General features: G+C 39.0%; 1 protein-coding gene and 1 pseudogene across 8 annotated transcripts in view; both read right to left on the bottom strand.

The window, feature by feature from the left end:
• Positions 1-19,922, bottom strand: part of RHOT1 (ras homolog family member T1) — a 60,455-nt gene that overhangs the window by 12,651 nt on the left and 27,882 nt on the right. For 3 of the 7 annotated variants that reach the window (XR_013975170.1, XM_080923216.1, XM_080923217.1), the window contains exons 9-19: positions 14,812-14,910; positions 14,253-14,361; positions 13,423-13,543; positions 10,960-11,044; positions 10,169-10,314; positions 8,447-8,547; positions 6,490-6,620; positions 5,502-5,585; positions 3,797-3,916; positions 2,953-3,155; positions 171-293 (exon numbers count right to left, since the gene is read on the bottom strand). Coding sequence is in view for 6 of the 7 variants with exons in the window: in XM_080923216.1 (XP_080779342.1) it covers positions 171-293; positions 2,953-3,155; positions 3,797-3,916; positions 5,502-5,585; positions 6,490-6,620; positions 8,447-8,547; positions 10,169-10,314; positions 10,960-11,044; positions 13,423-13,543; positions 14,253-14,361; positions 14,812-14,910 (1,322 nt within the window). In the remaining variant the exon portion in view is untranslated. Of the gene's footprint in view, positions 1-170; positions 294-1,864; positions 1,961-2,952; positions 3,156-3,796; positions 3,917-5,501; positions 5,586-6,489; positions 6,621-8,446; positions 8,548-10,168; positions 10,315-10,959; positions 11,045-13,422; positions 13,544-14,252; positions 14,362-14,811; positions 14,911-19,922 lie in introns of all 7 variants that reach the window. The other 4 variants (XM_080923220.1, XM_080923221.1, XM_080923218.1 and 1 more) reach the window with 3 other exon arrangements.
• Positions 16,275-16,816, bottom strand: LOC308425734 (small ribosomal subunit protein uS4-like; annotated as a pseudogene). Its single transcript has one exon. The product of its transcript is annotated as a small ribosomal subunit protein uS4-like (transcript).

Here is a 19,922-nt window from a genome sequence, read left to right as displayed (position 1 = left end):
ATGATGATTTCCAAACTAAACATTGTCACCACATTGAGATGTTCAGTGGGAGTTAGTGGGGGTCAGTTGGCTTTTGCCTTTGTAGTGAGTAGCTAGATAATAAATAGTTATCCACTTTTTCTTTTGTATTTTAACAGAATGCCTGGTACCCAGTAAATAAAGTTAAGAACCTGTTAAGAACTGCAGTGAAGATTTTGTTCTTTACAGATTGCAGCAAGTCTGAGTTGAGGAAGTTCTGACAGATGCAAAAGGTGCACCTGTTGCAGGTGCACATGCAGCGTAACCGGGCATGGCTGTGAAAACACACAGAAGGACAGGGTTGAGTTCTCACTTATCAATATGGCACAGCCGAGTGTGCCAACTTAAAAAGACGTAGGCATAAGCAACACTGTTTGTAGAAAGGAGAAGGACAGTGTGGGGCATGCTAAAGTTGTGCAGAATTCCACATTTGCTGAAAATACAGTAAGCAGGAACAGTTCTTCCTCCCTCCCTACAGAAAATCTAGGGAATATTAGCTAACACTTAAAACTGTCGGAGGGGGGAGTGGGATCATCATTAGAGGAGTTCTAGTGGAATACATATGCACAGCAATAGATGGCACCCTCAGCTAAATTAATGAAAATAAAACTTGAGTAAGCCACAGCACCAACTGAAAGGACAGGTTTGCTAGCATTTGAGTAAGCACTCCCTCACCTTCCTCCCTCAGCACACACGCATGCCTGAAAACCAGGAAGGAGAAGGGTAACACATGGACAAAAGCCAACCCTACGAAGATATAAACTGCATCCTCTTTAATTCACCAAGCACCCCGGCTCCCAAAGGAAATCAGAGTGCTTCATAAATTTGTATTAGAAGAAATGCAGGGCTAATTTCATCAGCTACAAACAGCAGCTGTAAGTATGGCGGATGACGCTCTGGTAAGGATATAAAAATCTACAGTGAGCCAATTGAATCAGTTATGAATTGAAGGGCTTTCTGACTCCTTTCTGGTTGAGTGGAGTTTCATTGGTTAGCACAGGCACATGGGGTAACCCACTTCACCTAATCTTGACTAGAATGCAGGGGCCTTCAAGGACTGCTCAGTAGTCAGACAAACAAAGCCAACACACCACCCACGACAAGGTACTGACTGGCGCAGAACCCACTGAGAAGAGCACCATCGGATGAATTAATGCCATCACTTCCCGTGACATCTGATCATTTTCGAGGCTTCTCAGTCAAAGGACTTGGCTTAGCTTGTGAGAGCTGATGAGACCACAGTGCACAGTGGCACGGCTGTGGCCATTAGCAGCATCCCAAAAGTGCCTAACTTCCAATGTGAAGAAAAACAAGAATCAATTTTGAGAATTAATGCTCAAGACATTTGTTTTGAAAACCTGGCTTGTGGTGAGAAATCGTATCTCTGCTGCCAAGACCCTGCCAGCTGTCATGCTGGAACCCACTGGTGATTCTATAAAACGCACCTGCCCTTCTACATACACATGGCTCCACCCACCAAAAAGGAGAGATGCAAAGTATGCTGAGCAACAGGGAGATGCTTTATGAGAAGTGGTTTGTAACTGATTACATAGGAAGTGTCCACATATGTACATTTATCATATGCACACACACACACACACACACACACACTCGAGTTAGCACGGTGCTTTAGAGACCCAGCTCTAGGTACACCTGCAGCTACCTATGCAGCTGGCGGGGTACTGACACAGCAGGGACGGCACTGTGAGTTACAGCTAGGCAGGGGGTCTGACCAAGCAGTGCGTTTCTAGATATTTCTAAATATTAACAGCAAGGAAGGAGATTGGGCCACCCTTTAAGAAAATGTAAACAAATCCCACAGAATCATAAAGAAAAAGTAACTTACAAAGCAGTTTTTAGAAAGACCCAGATTTTTCTCAAATTCTCTATTCTATCAGTGCTGCCCATGTCTCGGGAGAGGCTGCCTCTGTAATGATCCTCTCTGTAGATAACATACATGAGAGTTTTAAAGCAAAGGTAAAACAAGAGTTTTTCAATCTTATCTCAATAGGAATGACTTGTCTGCCAATATAGATAGATAAGCAAAGGTTTTTTAACAGAACACCAGAATACTATAATTTCAAAAATTTGTACAAATTAACACCTTTTTGGAAAGCATTAGTCTTTGTTTATAATGTTTAATTATTATTGCTGTATTTGAGTATTGTACTGATTATACCCTATCTTAGTTTTCATGAGAAAAATGACTTAAAGACTGACAAGAAATAAACAGAATATGCTCTAAACTCCTGAGAAACGCACTGCCTGAAAAGTTGTTTATGTTAGAAAATAGAACTTATACAAAGCACTGCTTGAGCTGAACGTCATAAGATCACGCAGTATGAAGGCAGTTAGTAAACTATGAGATACCATAGGTACATGCTTGTATATATGCATGTATAGATATAATAAATGTACATGGAGTTTATGGCTATAACAATGCAAAAGATTTACATAGTGGACTTGTAACTTTTTACAGAACTTTAAAAAAAGACAAATCCTGAATTCAAACATAAAACTTAAACTCGTTGTAAATTCACAAGAGACTAGAATTCAGAAAACACCGAAGGCCAATCAATCAACAGAAAAATTTAAAAATGAAATTGAGTGTATGTAGAAACGCCTTACAAAGCAACATGGCGCCAACTCCATTTCATCAGAACAGGACTGCTGCTCCATGCAGGTGGGAGCTGTGCTGTATCTACTTGGCACAGCTGCACTTGCTCAGAAACATGCAAGTACTCTGGAGGTGCTGCTCATATCCTTCATGACACTCACACCAAACTTGCAGTTGCTCAAATTTAGCTCTTCTCATTACAAAGTTTCTTTCTGTTGCTGAACAGTTTTTATGCGACAAAGATCCCCCATGGCAAATGGCATGCAATGTTACTATGGACCATGCAATGTGAAAATGAAGATAGAGCAAGTACTTACGGGTACATGGCCATTGTTGTCAACTTAACAAAGACATCCTTACTGGGTGCGTCAGCAGTATTGCAAGTGAAGGCTTGAGGTGGAGGCATTTTGTGTTTCCTGCAGAAATCAGTAGGTGAGATACTATGTTCTTGTTTGACTTCATGCAGGTCTGACTTTGCAGCTACAATTAAGCAGGGAATTCTGCTGTCCATAAAATGTTGCTATGAAATTAAAAAAAAAAAATCAAATATTGATGACAAATTCAAAAATTGCTACATAACAATGTAAATGAAAATACTTCCCCAGACAGACAAAGCCAAACAGAGAAAATGAAGTGAGAAGCAGTTTGGGAGCACCAGGTCAGCCTCTTTTTTAAAAAAATTTATTGATTTTATATATATATTTATATATGTCCACATATACATATGAACACTGTAGCTGTCTTCAGACACACCAGAAGAGGGCATCAGATTCCATTACAGATGGTTGTGAGCCACCATGTGGTTGCTGGGAACTGAACTCAGGACCTCTGGAAGAACAGCCAGTGCTCTTAACCACTGGGCCATCTCTCCAGCCCCAATAACTAAGTTTTAACCGTAAAAATATGTACCTATTTTCTATAATAAAAAGTATCACCTTCATTATATTGCCTCTAATCTTTTATCACATTTCAGAGATAGGGTACAAAGCTGCACATATGCACATATATATATATATGCATATATAGTTTTGTTTTAGATGCACATGTATTTTAAAACAACTCTGGAGTCTATTTTCTTGCACTTTCTGACTAGGAAGCACCACATTGCAGATTATTTAAACTATATATAAAGTTATGATTAGTATGGGCATAAAAACAAACCTTAAAAATCCTGGCACAGTATTCAAAGGATTTGGGATTGGTGACATCATATACCAGGCATACAACATCACAAATGGTCTCAGCCTCAGTTAGAAATTCCGATTCTGAGATATCGTGCAGCTTGTGAAAATAAAAAGAGAATGGGAAACTAAGAATGGCAATATTGATAGAAAAGTAACTTGACAAACTTCAAATAAAACATGAAAACATGCACAGTCCAAAACACAAAAAATGATTCACAAAGAACATATAATATTAATAGTCAGCAATATCTACTGAGTACAAATATTTAACACCACACTAGACAAACAATATTTAATAATGAACTCACAAAACCCTGAGAAAGAGTAAAGTATAACATCATAAAACATAAAATGTTTGTTTTTTGAGACAGGGTTCTAGGCTATCCTGGAACTTGCTCTGTATTACACGCTGGCCTCAAACTCAGAGATCAACCTGCCTCTGCCTCCTAAGTGCTAGGATTAAAGGTGCGAACCACCACTGCCTAGTTGCATGGTTGTTTATTAATACTTAGTTGTCAGATGCTTTCCATAACTTGGTTAGAAATTTTGTCTGAGAAAGTAGCTTTCGGAAGAAATAGAGCTCATCTATTGTGAACCTAGTCAGAGATGGAAATGACAGCAACCAAAAAAAGCACAGAACCTTTCTATTATATTTCACCAATGTTTCTCCTCTTTTCATATACCTTTCTATTTCTATACTCCTTGATGAACACATAGATTTGATTCAGATTAGAGATAAACTACCAAGTACCAGCATTGGTTTCACACTAATTGCAAGCCAATAACATTAGAATTTAAAATTCATATTTTGAAGCAATTAGTTTTTTGTTTATTAGCATAGAAGGCATATATATATATAATGTAGGTTTACAGATCAAATCAAACCTTTAGGTTTTGTGGCAAGTACTGATGTCATTTCACTAACAATGACCTTAAAAAAAAAAAAAAAAAAAAAAAAAAAAAAAAAAAAAAAAAAAACAATTCACAACTAACTCAGGAGGCAAAGGCGGATCTCTGAGCTTGAAGCCAGCCTGGTCTACAAAGTGAGTTCCAGACCAGGCAAGTTTTCAAAGTGAGCCCCCATGTCAAAAAAAAAAAAAAAAAAAAAAAAAAAAAACAAGAAAGAACTAATAGAAAGATTTGTGTGTGTGCGCACACACACGTGTAACTGTTTGTGCATGTGCAGTGTGGCATTGGATTTCCTAGAGTTACAGGGGACAGTGAACTACCTGATGTGGTTGCTGAGGCTCTAACTGCTGAGGTATCTCTCTAGCCCTCCATCAGTACATTTCTTTTTTAATATTTTACCTATTTATTTATGTATCAATGCTCTGCTGCATGTACACCTGCATGCCAGAAGAGGGCATCAGATCCCTTTATAGATGGTTGTGAGTCACCGTGTGGGTGCTGGGAACTGAACTCAGGATTTATGGTAGAATAGCTACTGCTCATAACCACTAAGCCATTTCTCAGCCCCATGTCTGGGTTTCTGGGTTTCTTCCTATAGGGTACCTAACATATAAATAAGTGTACAAATAGACTAACCACACAAAATAAGTGGAATTAACATTCCAAAGAGTAAACACACACATTCAGCATACAGCCATTACATGAAAGCTAGTTTCAGATTAATCTAATGATGTATCCAGTACTTTAAGTCTTTGTATCACAGAAGATCTTACCAACAAGTATTTCTCTTGTCCATATACATAGACAGTGTTAATTGCATAATAAGACTTATGATCATCACGAATTTTCTTCTGCCTCTAAAAACAAAACCAAAAATCTCAATGTTTATAATAAAATATTAAAGTAACTTCTTTTCAGAAGCACATACATGCCTTTGTTCATGTGTTGGTGTGTTATACACAAAAAAACATTCATCCCTCCCCATATTGCCATTTATCAGTAAAAACAGGATTCTGCCTTTATAGTCTTAGTTCTGAGGGTATTAGACTAAAGGTGTGTTTATGTCACATAAAATAAAAGCAGTAGCTGAAGAGGAAGTAACAAGGATTGGTGATATTCTGGAGCCATCTGCTGGCAATTCTCATAGTGCTATATGGTCTCACAGAGAACCATCTGTAAACAGTACAAGTCTTCTCAGTCAAGGGAACAGTCAGAACCAAGTCTCAGCACTCACTGGATACATGACCTTCACGGACAGCTAGACTATGCAATCTAAACTGTAACAACAGGTACACCCAGGACTTGGAGTTTGAGACTAGCCTTGATCACACAGCCAGTTCCAGGCCAGCCTAAGCTACTTAGTGAGACTCTGTATTAACAAGGTGACAACAACTCCATTACTATCTATCTTCCCACTGGTATTGTCTTTTAGAAAATCAGTATTTAGCAAGTGATTACATGACTGCACCGTGACTTCTTCCTCTTATAAAAAGATGTATTTATTATATATAAGTACATTATAGCTGTCTTCAGACACACCAGAAGAGGGCATCAAATCTCATTACAGATGGTTGTCACCACCATGTGGTTGCTGGGATTTGAACTCAGGACCTCTGAAGAGCAGTCAGTGCTCTTAACCACTGAGTCACCTCTTCAGCCCCACACCATGACTTCAAGTAACTACTTAAAAAGATAATGCTATGAAAACTTTTGTAAACATTCTATGTTTGTTAGAAGAAATTACATTCTGATAATCCTCACCATTAGGTTTCTTCCAAGGAGAGACTGAAGAACTCCAGTTTTCCCGCAGCCTTTCACTCCAATTACATTACATCTGAACACATTTCTCTGAGTCTGTTTTTTCTGCAAGTCAATCTTTTTATCTCTTGTTACTGGAGAAAAACAAACAACAGGAACATGTACCACTAAGGCTCATTCACTGTGCCTCCACTCCTCCAGCTATAAAATCGGGCACTGCTTCATCTCACGTTTACATCTCACTTTTTATCTGATTTACAAGCTGGGCCATGATGGTGCTCACGGCTAATCCCAGCACATGGGATGCAGAGGCAGGTGGATCTCTGTGTTAGTTCCAGTACAGCCAGAGCTACACAGAAAAACTGTCTCAAAAACAAAAATACCAAAAACCAACAAAAAAAAAACAAACAAACAAACAAAAAAAAAAAACAAAACGAAGCTGTGTGACCAGCACAATATAGTACATATCTGTCTTTGGGCCGAGAGAGTGTGAGGCAGAATTTCCTGTCACCTAGACTGGCTCCACTGTACTAGTTGACGATGACCTTGTTCTCACTTCCATCATTAAAGCAGTATTAAGCAGAAAGAAGCAAAAGCTTTATCCCCTTTGATAAATAACCAAAAAAAAATTGCTAAACCATAAGCAAAACAAATATAGGCATAGAATGAGATAAGCTTATCTTTGCTTTGTAACCTTTGAAGTGATTTCTTCTCCTGGTTCTGGATAACTTTGCTCACATTTCTGAACCCTTTTTACACACTGCATTAGCATGTATTAATTATTATAGTACCAGGTCTCCTTTTCCCGCATGTACAGTGCACTATGATGACAGTCACCCCTCCACACTACCCTCTCATTTCTTTCCCACTCCCACTGATCCCTCTCTCCTTTCATATTTATTTTTCTTCATTTCACGTGCATTGATGCTTTGCCTGCATGTGTGTCTGTGTGAGGGTGTCAGACCCCCCGAAACTGGAGTTATATACAGCTGTGAGCTATCATATGGGTGCTGGAAGTTGACCCAGATCCTCTGGAAAAGTAGATAGTTCTCTTAATTGCTGAGCCATCTCCCCAGCCCCATTCTTGTACCTTTTTATTGATCCATTAGAATTGCATACAAGAGCATGAAGGATTATTTACAGAAATAGGTATCTCATCACTTTCCAGTAGCTATACCAATGAAGAAAATGTCTTTTTCCCTAAGCAACCATTAACTACCTATATATCCTTGAATGAGGCAAGGCCTTGTAAGCCCCTGAGGTAGATGTACCAACCATATACAGGTCCTGTATAAGCAATTATAGCTATTTTGCTGATTTTTTTTTCTTTAATTAAAAAAAGTATTTGTGCGCTGGAGAGATGACTCAGAGGTTAAGAGCACTGTTTGCTCTTTCGGAGGTCCTGAGTTCAATTCTCAGCAACCACATGGTGGTTCATAAACACCTATAATGAGATCTGGTGCCCTCTTCTAGCCTGCAGGCCAGAACACTATACATAATAAATCTTTTTTTTTTTTTAAAGTATCTGTGTATGAGTGTTTTGCCTGCATATATGCAAGTGCCTGGAGCCCATGGAGCTCAGAAGTATATGTTAGATCTCCAGGAACAGTAACAGATGGCTGTTAGCCACTACGGAGATGCTAAGAACCTAACATGGCACTCTGAAAGAACAGCCCGAGTTTTAAGTGCTGAGCCATCTGCCCAGCCCCATTTTGTTTTGAGAGAAAGGTCTTACATAATATGGCTGGCCTCCAACTGTTTTTTTTGCTGAGAATAACTTTGAACTGTTGCTGGCATGCACCATTCCTAGTTCACGGAGCAGGAGGGATAAGACCTAATGCCTCATCCACACTACAAACACTATGCAAACACTCTACCGAATGAACTACACTCCCTTCCCCCAAAACTGGAGGTAAAAAAATGTTCATAGGCATGAGCTGAGCAGCATCCATTTGCTTACCTGTAATGGCTGAAGCTTGAGACTCTTGTTCCGTCAGTATGGAATAGCCTAGATAGCCCAAATACTCCAGGCAACGTTGTACATCTAAGTAGGTTGTGAGCCTAAAACCAGGAAGTTACAAGACTTATGTCCTAACTTAACCCAAAAATTCTAATAACTCAAAAGAAAACCAAAAACCACCCACTGCATGAGATAATACTTGTCAGGATACTTTACTTTCTATGTGTCCAACTAGGATTCTGTATGTATTTACATGTACATAAGTGTAAAAGTAGGTGTGCACAGTGTGCCAAAGGACAACCTTTGGTATCCTTTCTCAGGAGCTGTGCACCTTGTATTTGAGACAGTTTCTCACTATCCCGGAATGCTCCAAGAAAGCTAAGCTGAGGGCCAGTGAGGTTCAGGGATACATATGCCTGTCTAAGGGGATGAGAAGTACAGAGAAGTACATGCCATATCTACACTTCTTTACATAAACTCTTAAAATATAAACTCAGGCCCTTCTAAGCACTTTACTGAACTAGATCTCCCCAGCCTCTCCAACCACTCCCTTTCCTGTACCACCATTACTACAGCAGAGCAGTAGGAAACACAGGATAATCCTATATCCCATGTTCCACAGAAAGCAAGCTTGTGCAAGTGTACAGATGACTGCTAGTACAGCCTACCACAGAGATTGTATACGTGTATATGTGTTATATATATGCATATGCTTCCCAGGTTATCATAATGTCCAGCACACAGACAAGGCAAAAAGTAAGCAGATAAGAAATGATCTGACAGAAAAGTAAAAAGTACCCCCTGAAAATACCCCAAATTGGTCCTTCTTATGTACTTGGGATGTAGTACAGTTGGTACAATCTTTAGTTTGATCCCTCGCAGCACAAAAAGCAAAACAAAACAAAAAACAAGAATGGGCATGAAACCCCAGGTCTTCATGAGGTTAGGAGTTCAAGGTCACTGTCAGCTACATAGTCAGTTCTAGGCCAGCTTTAGGGAATGTGAGACCTGGATGTAGAAAATGGAGATAGGGCTGGAGAGATGGATTAGCTACCAAAGGCTAGGCTCACAACCAACCAACCAACCAACTAACTAACTAACTAACTAAATAAATAAATAAATTAATTAATTAAAAAAAACCAAGAACAAGAAAAGGGTAGGGAGGAATGGAATGGGTAGAAAGGAGAGCTGGTGGAGAAGAGGAAGAGAACAAGAGAAAATGTTGAAAAAGTCAGCCTCAGGGACCTTTCCTTGGGGCGGAGCCTAGTTTTGTTAATACATGTATCCCTTCTCTGGAAAATGAAATTTTCTCAGCAATGCTAAAGTAATAATGACATCATGTAAAAACAGAATTTCTTCAATGCTCTTGGCACAATGCCACCATGCTCTAAGTAGGTTTTAGACCCATCTTCATTAAGTTTTATAGAGAATTAACTAAAAATCATTTAAAACAATGAATGCAAACTCTAGTGCTCAGTAAAACAAGCTTCTGTTTTACTGAGGGACTGTGAAATAGTACAAAAAGTACACAATTCAGTTTCATTTTGAATGTAATGTTACTATTTTCTACAATATCACTGAGAAGAAAACAGCCAAGTTGTTTAGAGAAAGTCAGGATGGAAAGATGTCCCACATTGTACAAGCACACACAATGCTGCATGTAACACACCATAACCTGAGAGCACTATGACTCTAGAACCAGGAGGCGGGCTCTATACTCACGTCCACTGGGAAAGGAATCCCTGGTAGGTTATCCAGCCTCTTTCATTTGTGCACACCGTGTTATTTACATCTGGTCCCCAAGGTATGTAAGGGAAGACTTGAAACAAATCTTTAAGTTCATCAGGTGACAAAGCACAGTCTCTGTCCTGAAGACACACAAAGAGGTAACGTAACACTCCGAGGCCCCAGAGAAATCCCCAAACAAAACAGCTCTCTCATCCAGTAAAACCATGCTTCAAGAAACACATTCTAAACTAAGAACTCTTGCTGGCTGTGGTGGTGCATGCTTTTGATCAGAGGCAGAGGCCAGCCTACAGAGCTAATTCTAGAACATCCAGAGCTACACAGAGAATTCCTGTCTCAAAATAAATAAACGAATTAATTAATAAGTAAAATAAAATGAGAAACTTTTCTGTTTTGTCTGATTGCTTTTTGAGATAGTGCTGAGATTAAAAGTGTACATCACAACCTCTGGTTCTAAAACAACAACTTTTATAAGAACTTTTATGTTCTTATAAAGATACTGTTTTATCTTTATATTGTTTATATGTTTTATTAAGATATTGCCTCACATTAAAAAACAGTCTACTGGAAAACTAGACTTTTCCATCCTAAGAAAACAATAAAATCATTTGATTAAAAGCTTAAAGTTTAGGTGACATATCATAAGCACTGGGTAGCTCAAAGGATAAAAAACATCATTCATAGGAAAATCCTTACTTTGTAATAGTTGGATATTACAAAATAACATAAAAACTATGTACTTTGGAAAACTGCAAGAGAAGACTTACCAAATCATGTTTGTCAAAAGTGCTTTGGAGAAACAAATATGCATGATGATTTAATTCAGTAGTGCAATCAGGAGGTATTTTTAGCCTGTTGATGAAAAATTTAAGAATAAATCATTAATCAAATATTAAAATGTTACTTGAGAAAAGAATTAAAACACTGAAGCAAGTACTCCTGTGGGATGACAGCATGAACAAAAATACCTTCTCTGAAGTCACACAGACATTCTCAGGGAAAGTCTCTGGAGTGGTTATGTCATTCCTCAGAAGAATTATTAGGAATGTTCATTCCAAAGACACATAGACACATTTTTCCTAAATATTATTAGGGCAGATTGAAACAAAAAATATGCAAGTGATTCTGATTATGGGATGGGATGTGGCTCAGCTGGGAGAATGCTTGACTCTAAGAACATAAACTGGAGTGATACCTTATGTCTGCCACCCAAGCACTAAGGAATCGGAGGCAGGAGGCAGGAGGATCAGGCATTTAAGGACATCTTTATCCTACCTCATCAGGCCCGATCTCAAAACACAGAAGAAAAATCTAAAAGGAGCCAGAAGATGACTTAGCAGCAAAAACACTTGCTGAGCAGGTTTGTCAACCTAGGTTTGAATTCAAAAAACAGTGCCAGCTAGGTTGTTGTCACATTAATTCCCAGCACTCAGGAGGCAGAGGCAGGTGGGTCTCTGAGTTTCAGGCCAGCCTAATCTACAGAGTATTCCAGGACAGCCAGGACTACACAGAGAAATTCTGTCTCCTGAAAACCTAAACAAAATAAAAACAAATCAAGATCTGGACAGATGGCTCAGCACTTAAAAGCACTAGTTGTCCTTCCAGAGGACTTGGGTTGAATTCTCAGCACCCACATGGCAGCTCACAAATGCCTGTAGCTCCAGTTCCAAGGCACCTGATACCCTCAACACAGACATGCAGGCAGGCAAAACACCAATTCCCATAAACAGTATCATTAGAGAAAAGCTATCCTGCAGCTGTGGAACATTAAATTAGACTTGATACTTCTATTATTGAATCCTTACCCTATTATTTATAACACACAGAAAGAACAACAATTAGTATTCTATTTGGTCAGTATTAGGGGATGAGAAAGGCCTGAGTGCAGGAAATGGACAGAAAGCTAATTGTTTTTCAAGTTTTACCTCTGTCATGGATTTTTCTTTTTCTTTTTCTTTTTTCTTTCTTTTTTTTTTTGGTGGTGGGTTAAGTGTATAAAAATATACTCAATGATGTAAGTCACAATTATGGGCTTAATATTAATGACAGCATTATGAGTTGAAGTACTGAGATATTCTTTAACAAACGTCAAATGCAGTAAGTTAGGTACTAGAGACAAAAACAAAACTTTTATGCTTCCTACCTTAGAATTTTTAAAAATTATTTTTATTTACTTAATGTTTTAGAGGGTTTTTGTTTGTTCATTTGTTTTTGTTTTTTTTGTTTTGTTTTGTTTTTTTGTTTTTTGTTTTTTTTTTGCAACAGGATATTACTAAGACACGGCTGGCCTGGAGCTATACAAACCATATTGACCCTGGATTCTAAATCCTGTCTCAGCCTTCCAAGTGCTGGGATGATTAAGAGTGTCCCATCAAGCCTGACTATTTTATTTTTACATATTCTGGCTAGTTCATGTCAACTTGACACAACAGAGACTCTGGTAGAGGAGAGAGCTTCAATTGGAGAAATGCCTCTAAAAGATCAGGTCACTCTACCTTACTCTGATGCTATCTAGAGCACAAGAATCTTTCTTACATACAGCACTTCATGTTGGTGTACACTAGTCTATCTACTCAGTCTCTTCTGCTTGTTTCTTTGTAATCAAATATTTAAGCAACTATCCCTAAGTCTCCGATGTCTGCCTGTTTCACTAAACACGGTATCCTCAAGTTCTGTTCACCTTGCCACAAATAACAAGATGCCATTCATCTTTTTGGGGCTAGAGAGATGACTCAACAGTTAAGAACACTGGCTGTTCTTGTTTGTGACCTGGGTCCAGTTCCAGCACCCACATGGCTGTACAGTTCCAAGGGATCAAACACTCTCGTTTGCCCTCCGTGGGCACCAGCACACTTGTGATACAGATACATACATGCAAATATTCATGCACATGAAAAAAAAAAAAACTTTATAAAATATTCTATCCATGGACTGGAGAGATGGCTCAGTGGTTAGCTACATGGTGGCTCACAACTATCTGTAACGGGATCTGATGCCCTCTTCTGGTGTGTCTGAAGACAGCAGTGGTGTACTTATATACATAAAATAAATTAAAAATTAAAAGAAAAAATTTCTGGCCTGGCAGTGGTATTCTTTGTTCTAAAATGTTCAGAGTGTCAAAGTTGAAAAACTACCTATAATTCTAAATTAGTCATAAGACACTTAAAATATGCATATACTACGTAAAAGTTAACATACAGTAAAGTAAATTAGAAAGCTAAGGTACGTACAGGGGGAATAAATACTCGGGTGTCAGATCCAGATCGTCATCATAACCAAATCGTCGAAGTACAGTCCAAGTAGTCTCATGCCTCCCCCTCTGGATAAAAAGTGTATGTAAAAAGAGAAAACCTGAAATAAAGTAAATCAGTAAATACAGTTGATGTGAACGCTGCAACTGTGCCAGGGAGAAAAGCAAATGACGGGAGCTAGGGCTGTGGTTCTCAAATCATGGACTAGATCCACAGAGAACACAAGTTTCCAGGTCTCTGAAAGAGAACTCATCTCAGACTCATTTTCCAGAAATACCCAGCTCAGCAAGAGCAAGCAATGGACAAAGGAACAAAGTTACATCCCGAGTAACATACCTACAGCCAGAGCTACATGATGAAAAGTAAGAATGATGTACAAGTCTCCTGACTTATTTCTATAATAAAAATTCTAGGTTCTCAGTTCATATTTTTATTATACCATGACTCAGCAATATACTCAACAAGAAACACTAAAACTGGTAAATCTGATTCATATACATATATAGTCTCTCAAAGTAATCTTGGCCAAAAATTGCTTATGAGTACTAAGATGTTTGTTACATGTATCTCTTTCCCTCACATAGATCTCTATATCTGATCTAGCAATTTCTCTACCTCTACTTTACACCTTACTATAAGATAATAATCTCTCACCAATACTTACATTTCCTTAATTTATAAATAATTCTATTTGCTAATATTAAGGTTGAAGGGGTGGGAAATGAGCTGAGTGGCAGGTGCTCGCTCTGCATGAATGAGGGCCTGGGTTCCAAGCACTGGGGAGAAGTGATGAGAAACAGCAGCCCTACCTCTGAGTGTCAACCCACTGTCAGCCACACCGTCACTTAAGTGCTTTCTAACCACGTTCTTGACATCTTCCAGAGCCTGGGGAGCTAAAGGAGTGTTGAAACAAATTCTCTAGCAAAAACATAAAATAAAATAGATTTAAAAACAAACGAATATAAATCCATAAAGAATATAAAATACTAATAATCTTGAAAATCAAAGCCCTACAACCAAAAGAAACAACTTAGTGCTGCCTCTATTTCCTATTACTTAAGTGAAATGTGTTATACTCTAAGAAACAGGCAGCACTCCAAGTTCTGTTTCAGAAACACAAAGATCTTTGTGTGGTCACATAATACAAACCCCAGAAAGCAAAGTGATTTAGAGTTCACCATTCTTCATACACCCACTGAATACCATGATCTCTAATTATCAAAAAGTCCCCATTCCTAGGAATAAGAGGCTTTTTATATATTGAGATTTACTAGTCAAATGTGATAGTTTTATAGATAAGAGAACAGGTTACTTATTGGCTATTGTTGATTAAGCTGGTAATTCTTAATCTGAAGCTAAAACAGCTACCTGAAAGAAGTTGAGTTCAGCATCATTCAGAGTGCCGTCATTATCTTGATCAGATATTTTAAATATACGAGTGAGAGCTTTTATACAAGCTGGCTTCATCTATACAAGGAGAAATGAAACAAAATTATTTTTAATTAATTTTAATTTTCACCAACACTACTAAGAAAACTTCTGATAGTTTTTACTTTATAGCAAAAACTGGTAAGATGAAAAAATGAGTATTTACATTTTTTTTTTAGTACAGAGGACTGAACTGTAGGTTACTAGTGCAACATTCTGACCATGCCATCTCAATCCTTTTTAACTTGTTTTAATCTTACGTGTGTGCCATGGTGCTTACATGTGGAAGTCAGAGAACAACTCTGGTTTTCAGGCCTTATTTTTTACCTTGTTTAAGACAGGGTCTAGAGCCTGCTCATGGGGATTCTCCTGTCTTTGCTTTCCATCTTGACAGAGGAGCAGTAAAATTGACACAGGCTTCTGCACCAGCTTCATGTAAGTTCTGAAGGTATGGACTCAGACCTTCACACTGGTGCAGCAGACACTTTACCCCCAGCAAGATTTTTATACTTTATATTTTGAACCAGGGTCTTACTTATTTGCCCAAACTTAGCCTTCCAAGTAGCTGGAATTACACACCTGCCCCAGAAGGGCCAGCAAGGTCTGTGACCTTTAGTATAATCTCATTCTCTTGCATTCTCTTTCTCCCCTCCTTCTCTCCCACCTTCCAGTCATTCCTGCCCCTGCACGAGACAGGCAGATCCCTAGGCATGCTGGCCAATAGATGAAACAGCAAACTACTGAGAGAACTTGTCTCAAAAGTATGATGAAAAAGCAATTGAGGCAAGACATGCTGGCAATCTCTGGTCACACTACACACACCCCCCCCACACACACACACCACACACACACACATTATGCATGCACACATACCTACACAAAGATCCATAGGCTTCTACAAGGTAATCATTGCCAATAATACTTGAAAGAACAAGAGAGAGAGACAGACAGACAGACAGACAGACTGACTCCTGGATCTCCTAGTAATGTAGCACAGTGGTAGAGTTCTTGAGTAGCATGCCTGAAGCTATGGGTTCAATCACCATCACTATGCAGGGAAAAAATAACACAAACATTTTTATCTATTCATCCATTTATTTACTTATAAACAAGATTCTTCTATGTCTCCCTGGCTGTCAGGAATCTGCTATGCAGCCCAGGCTGGCTTTGAACTTATGGAGATCCATCTGCTTCTGCCTCCCAAGAGCTGGGAATAAAGGAGTGTGCCATCACACATGGCAGAAAGATTTTTGAAGTTTATTTAAACTTGAAGATAGGCTCATTCAGATCATCCCTCCTTCAGTAAAAGTGTATCATACTCTTTTTTTTTTTTTCCAAGTATCAATTATGTTTAATTTGTCAACTGGAAAACTAGACAATCCTCCAGGGCAGCACGATGTTAATTAATCCTCTTCCTCATCATCACCAGCTCCAGCACCACCGTGGCCTTTCTTGGCATTCTTCCTCTGCACCACCATAAGGAGAATAGAGAAAGAAGTCAATGTGCTTCTGCGAGTCCAGACAATGAAGGATGGGATGTTCACCACCTGCGTGGGGATCCTGATGTGATGTTGGCGGATGACTAGATTTGGCCAGGGCCAGCTTAAAGACAATCTGTAGCTGTCTCTCTAAGAAATCCTCAATCTTCAGGCCCAGGATGTAATCCCGCTTCATCTTGCCTTCCTCCTGCACCCCAATGTGAACAAGTCGCCTCAGTAGATGTTGCCTTCAAACAGACGCCGAGGATCCTTCTCATCCAGTGTCAACTCTCCCAGGCAGCCTTCCGGATCTTGCCCAGGGTCAATGTGACCCTCCACACCTCACGTTTGTTCCGGAGTCCATACTCTCCGATCAACTTTAGCTCCTGGTTGAGACGCGATTTCTTGAAGGGTCTCCATGGGGTCACATAAGTTTTGCAACAAACTCAGCTTCTAGCAACCATCATGTTAACTTCGCTAGGCCTGCTACACCTATGAACTCAGGCCCATGACAAAGTGTGAGTGTATCATATTCAATGCAAACTGCAAAAATCTCTTTAAGGTTATTTTCAATATAGTGTCATAAGACTGCTTACTGTGTTTTACCTTTGGTTTCTGAAGGCTGAATCAGAGAAAATCAAATGGCACGGTGAAAAAACATATTCATTAATTTATAATGTCATTCCTATGACCATCCAGAACAAAATGGTAACAAAAGTTGTGACCATAATGTAAAACTGAATGGCAGAATTTGGGCTAACAAAATGTCTCAGTAGTAGGATGCCTGCCCATAAGACTAATAAATGGAATTAGACCATTAGGATTGACATGGTGAAAGAGAACAACCTTCCAAAAGTTATCTCTAACCTCTATACTCACCAACACACACGCACACACACACACACACACACACACACACATGTACATGCACACACACAAACATATATACATACAAATAAGCGTGGAGGGGATTATTTTAAAAATTATTTTTAATTGTATGCTTGTCTGTGTATAGTTATGTGCACGTGGTATGGGTGCTGGATCCCCTGGAGCACAGTTATAGGCAACTGTGAGACACTACAAGTGAGTACTGGGAACTGAACGCTGGTCCTATATAGGGCACTATATGCTCTTAACCTCTTAGCTATCTCTCCAGCCCCCAAAAGAAAAATTCTTAACAAAAAAATAGATTAAAACGTGTTTTTAAAAGGAAATACTTTTCTTACAATAATCTTAATTTTTGTTTTGTTTTAAATTATCTCTCTGGGAGAGATACATGATACACTGAAACAGTTTTAATACGATTGGAAAGAAATAAGAAAAAGAAGTTAACCAGAGAGTATTGGCTAAAGTTTTTATTTTGAGGCTTTTAAACGGACTATAAAAATTACAATGTTCTATTTTGTTGTCCTTCTGTGAAAGCATGAAGTCCTGAGTTCAATCCCGGCACTTGTGTAAAGGCTAGGCCCTGGGAATGGAACCTATAATTCCAGTGCTGGGAAGACAGGCAGGAGATCCTGGGGGATTGCTGGTCAGCCACACAGCCAAACTGGCAACCTTCAGGTTTAGTGAGAGACTCTTTAAAAAACTAAAGTGGAACACAATTGAGGAAAAAAACTAATGTCTACCCCACCTCAAGATATATGTGCATACACATATATACACACTAACACTATACCTGACATACAGACAGACAGACAGTCATTTGTATGGTAGCTGAAGAATTAAGTTTTCTTTCTTTTCTTTCTTTTTTTTTTTTAAAGATTTATTTATTTATTATATATAAGTACACTGTAGCTATCTTCAGACACACCAGAAGATGGCATCAGATCTTATTACAGATGGTTGTGAGCCACCATGTGGGTGCTGGGAATTGAACTCAGGACCTCTGGAAGAGCAGTCAGTGCTCTTAACCACTGAGCCATCTCTCCAGCCCTGTTGTATGTTTTTCAAGAAGGGTTTCTCTGCATATCCCTCATTGTCCTAGAACTTCCTCTGCAGACCAACTCATAGAGATCTACCTGCCTCTGTCTCCAGAGTACCAGGATTAAAGTCATGGGCATGGTACTATTACATTTTTAAAATCCTTTCTATATCTTTTTTAAAAATTCTAGTGTAAGCTTAGACTTAAAGTTTGTACACATATAAAACAATCCATAGTTTAAAAGTTGAAATTCTTGTATGTTATTTAATTACTTAGGTAATTAATTACTGAGAACTGGGTAGCAGACGGTGTCATGCCCAGGCTTTACTAAGGGGCAGGGCATCAGCAGATTAGCAGAACTAATAATAGGCTAAGGGCAGAGCAACAAAAACAGAGTTCAGAAGACACTAAGGGAATGTAGTGTATCACTGGGTAAAGACCTCAGAGGGAAATCCCTACAACTGAAAAAACATTTTCTAAATTTCCTTGGCCATAAAATATAACACCCAGCTGGACTGGCACAAAATGCATTTCTAACCAGCTAACTTTGGTGAGATAAGTATAGGAAACACTAGGTTAAGGATAAGTTTGAAAAACTAAAGGAATCATAAGCCAGGAATAACATCCCCTCTTAAGAGAGCTGGGTTTTTTTGTTTTGTTTTGTTTTGTTTTGTACCTTCTATACTGCCAAATACTGATACATATCCACAATATGTGTGTCTTTTGGTTTGCTTTTCTTTACCTCTTTCTTTTTCTTTCTTTTTTTTTTCTTTTTTGCGACAGGGCCTGTCTATGTAGTCCTGGCTGTCCTAAAACTCACTCTACACCAGGCTGGCCTCAGAGATCCTTGGGCTCTGCCTCCATACCTGGCTGGCTGTGCAATAAGCTGTGGTTTTTATGATTACTATCTTCCTTATTTATTGGGGAGGGCATGACTGTGCTCATGCATGGAGGTCAGAGGACAAGCCCTAAAAGTTGGTTCTCTCCTTCACCATGCAGGTCCCAGGGATTGAATTCAGGCCGGGAGGCTTAGTTAGTGGCAAGAGCCTTTACAAAATGAGAAATCTCATCAGCCTCACAAACATGATTTTATTTAGGAAAATCCATCCCTTGGAAGGCATCCATAGAGATGTATAGATTCCATCCTTGGCATCTGCCTTTTTAGGATGTGACTACACTGCAGATTCATGAGTTCTAGTTAGAGGTCTAAAAGTAAATTATCTACAGCGCTACACGGACTGTGAAATTGCATCAAAGCTTGAAAAACAATGTTGCGCCTGTAGCTTTGCTTCTGAAATCTCCTTGCTGCTTGTCCTGTGCTGGAATAGGGGTGTGGCATTGGGAACAGTCACAACACACTGTACAGTAAGTGAGGCCAACAGCACTGCTCAAACTGTCCATGGCCACCACAGACATAAACAAACAAGGATGGCTGATAAGTAATCTGAATGTAATATAGTTTTTATGTATCACAATTCCTTTGATTCTTTTTTTCAAAATTTAAAATTAAGATTTATTTATTTTATGTATGAGTACACTGTCACTGTCTTCAGACACACCAGAAGAGGGCATCAGATCCCATTACAGATGGTTGTGAGCCACCATGTGGTTGCTGGGAATTGAACTCAGGACCTCTGGGAGGGCAGACA

This window comes from Micromys minutus, assembly GCF_963924665.1.
Source record: "Micromys minutus genome assembly, chromosome: 10".
NCBI lineage: Eukaryota > Metazoa > Chordata > Mammalia > Rodentia > Muridae > Micromys > Micromys minutus.
The sequence above is the reverse complement of the archived record's forward strand: the minus strand, read 5'-3'. Positions and strand labels throughout refer to the sequence as shown.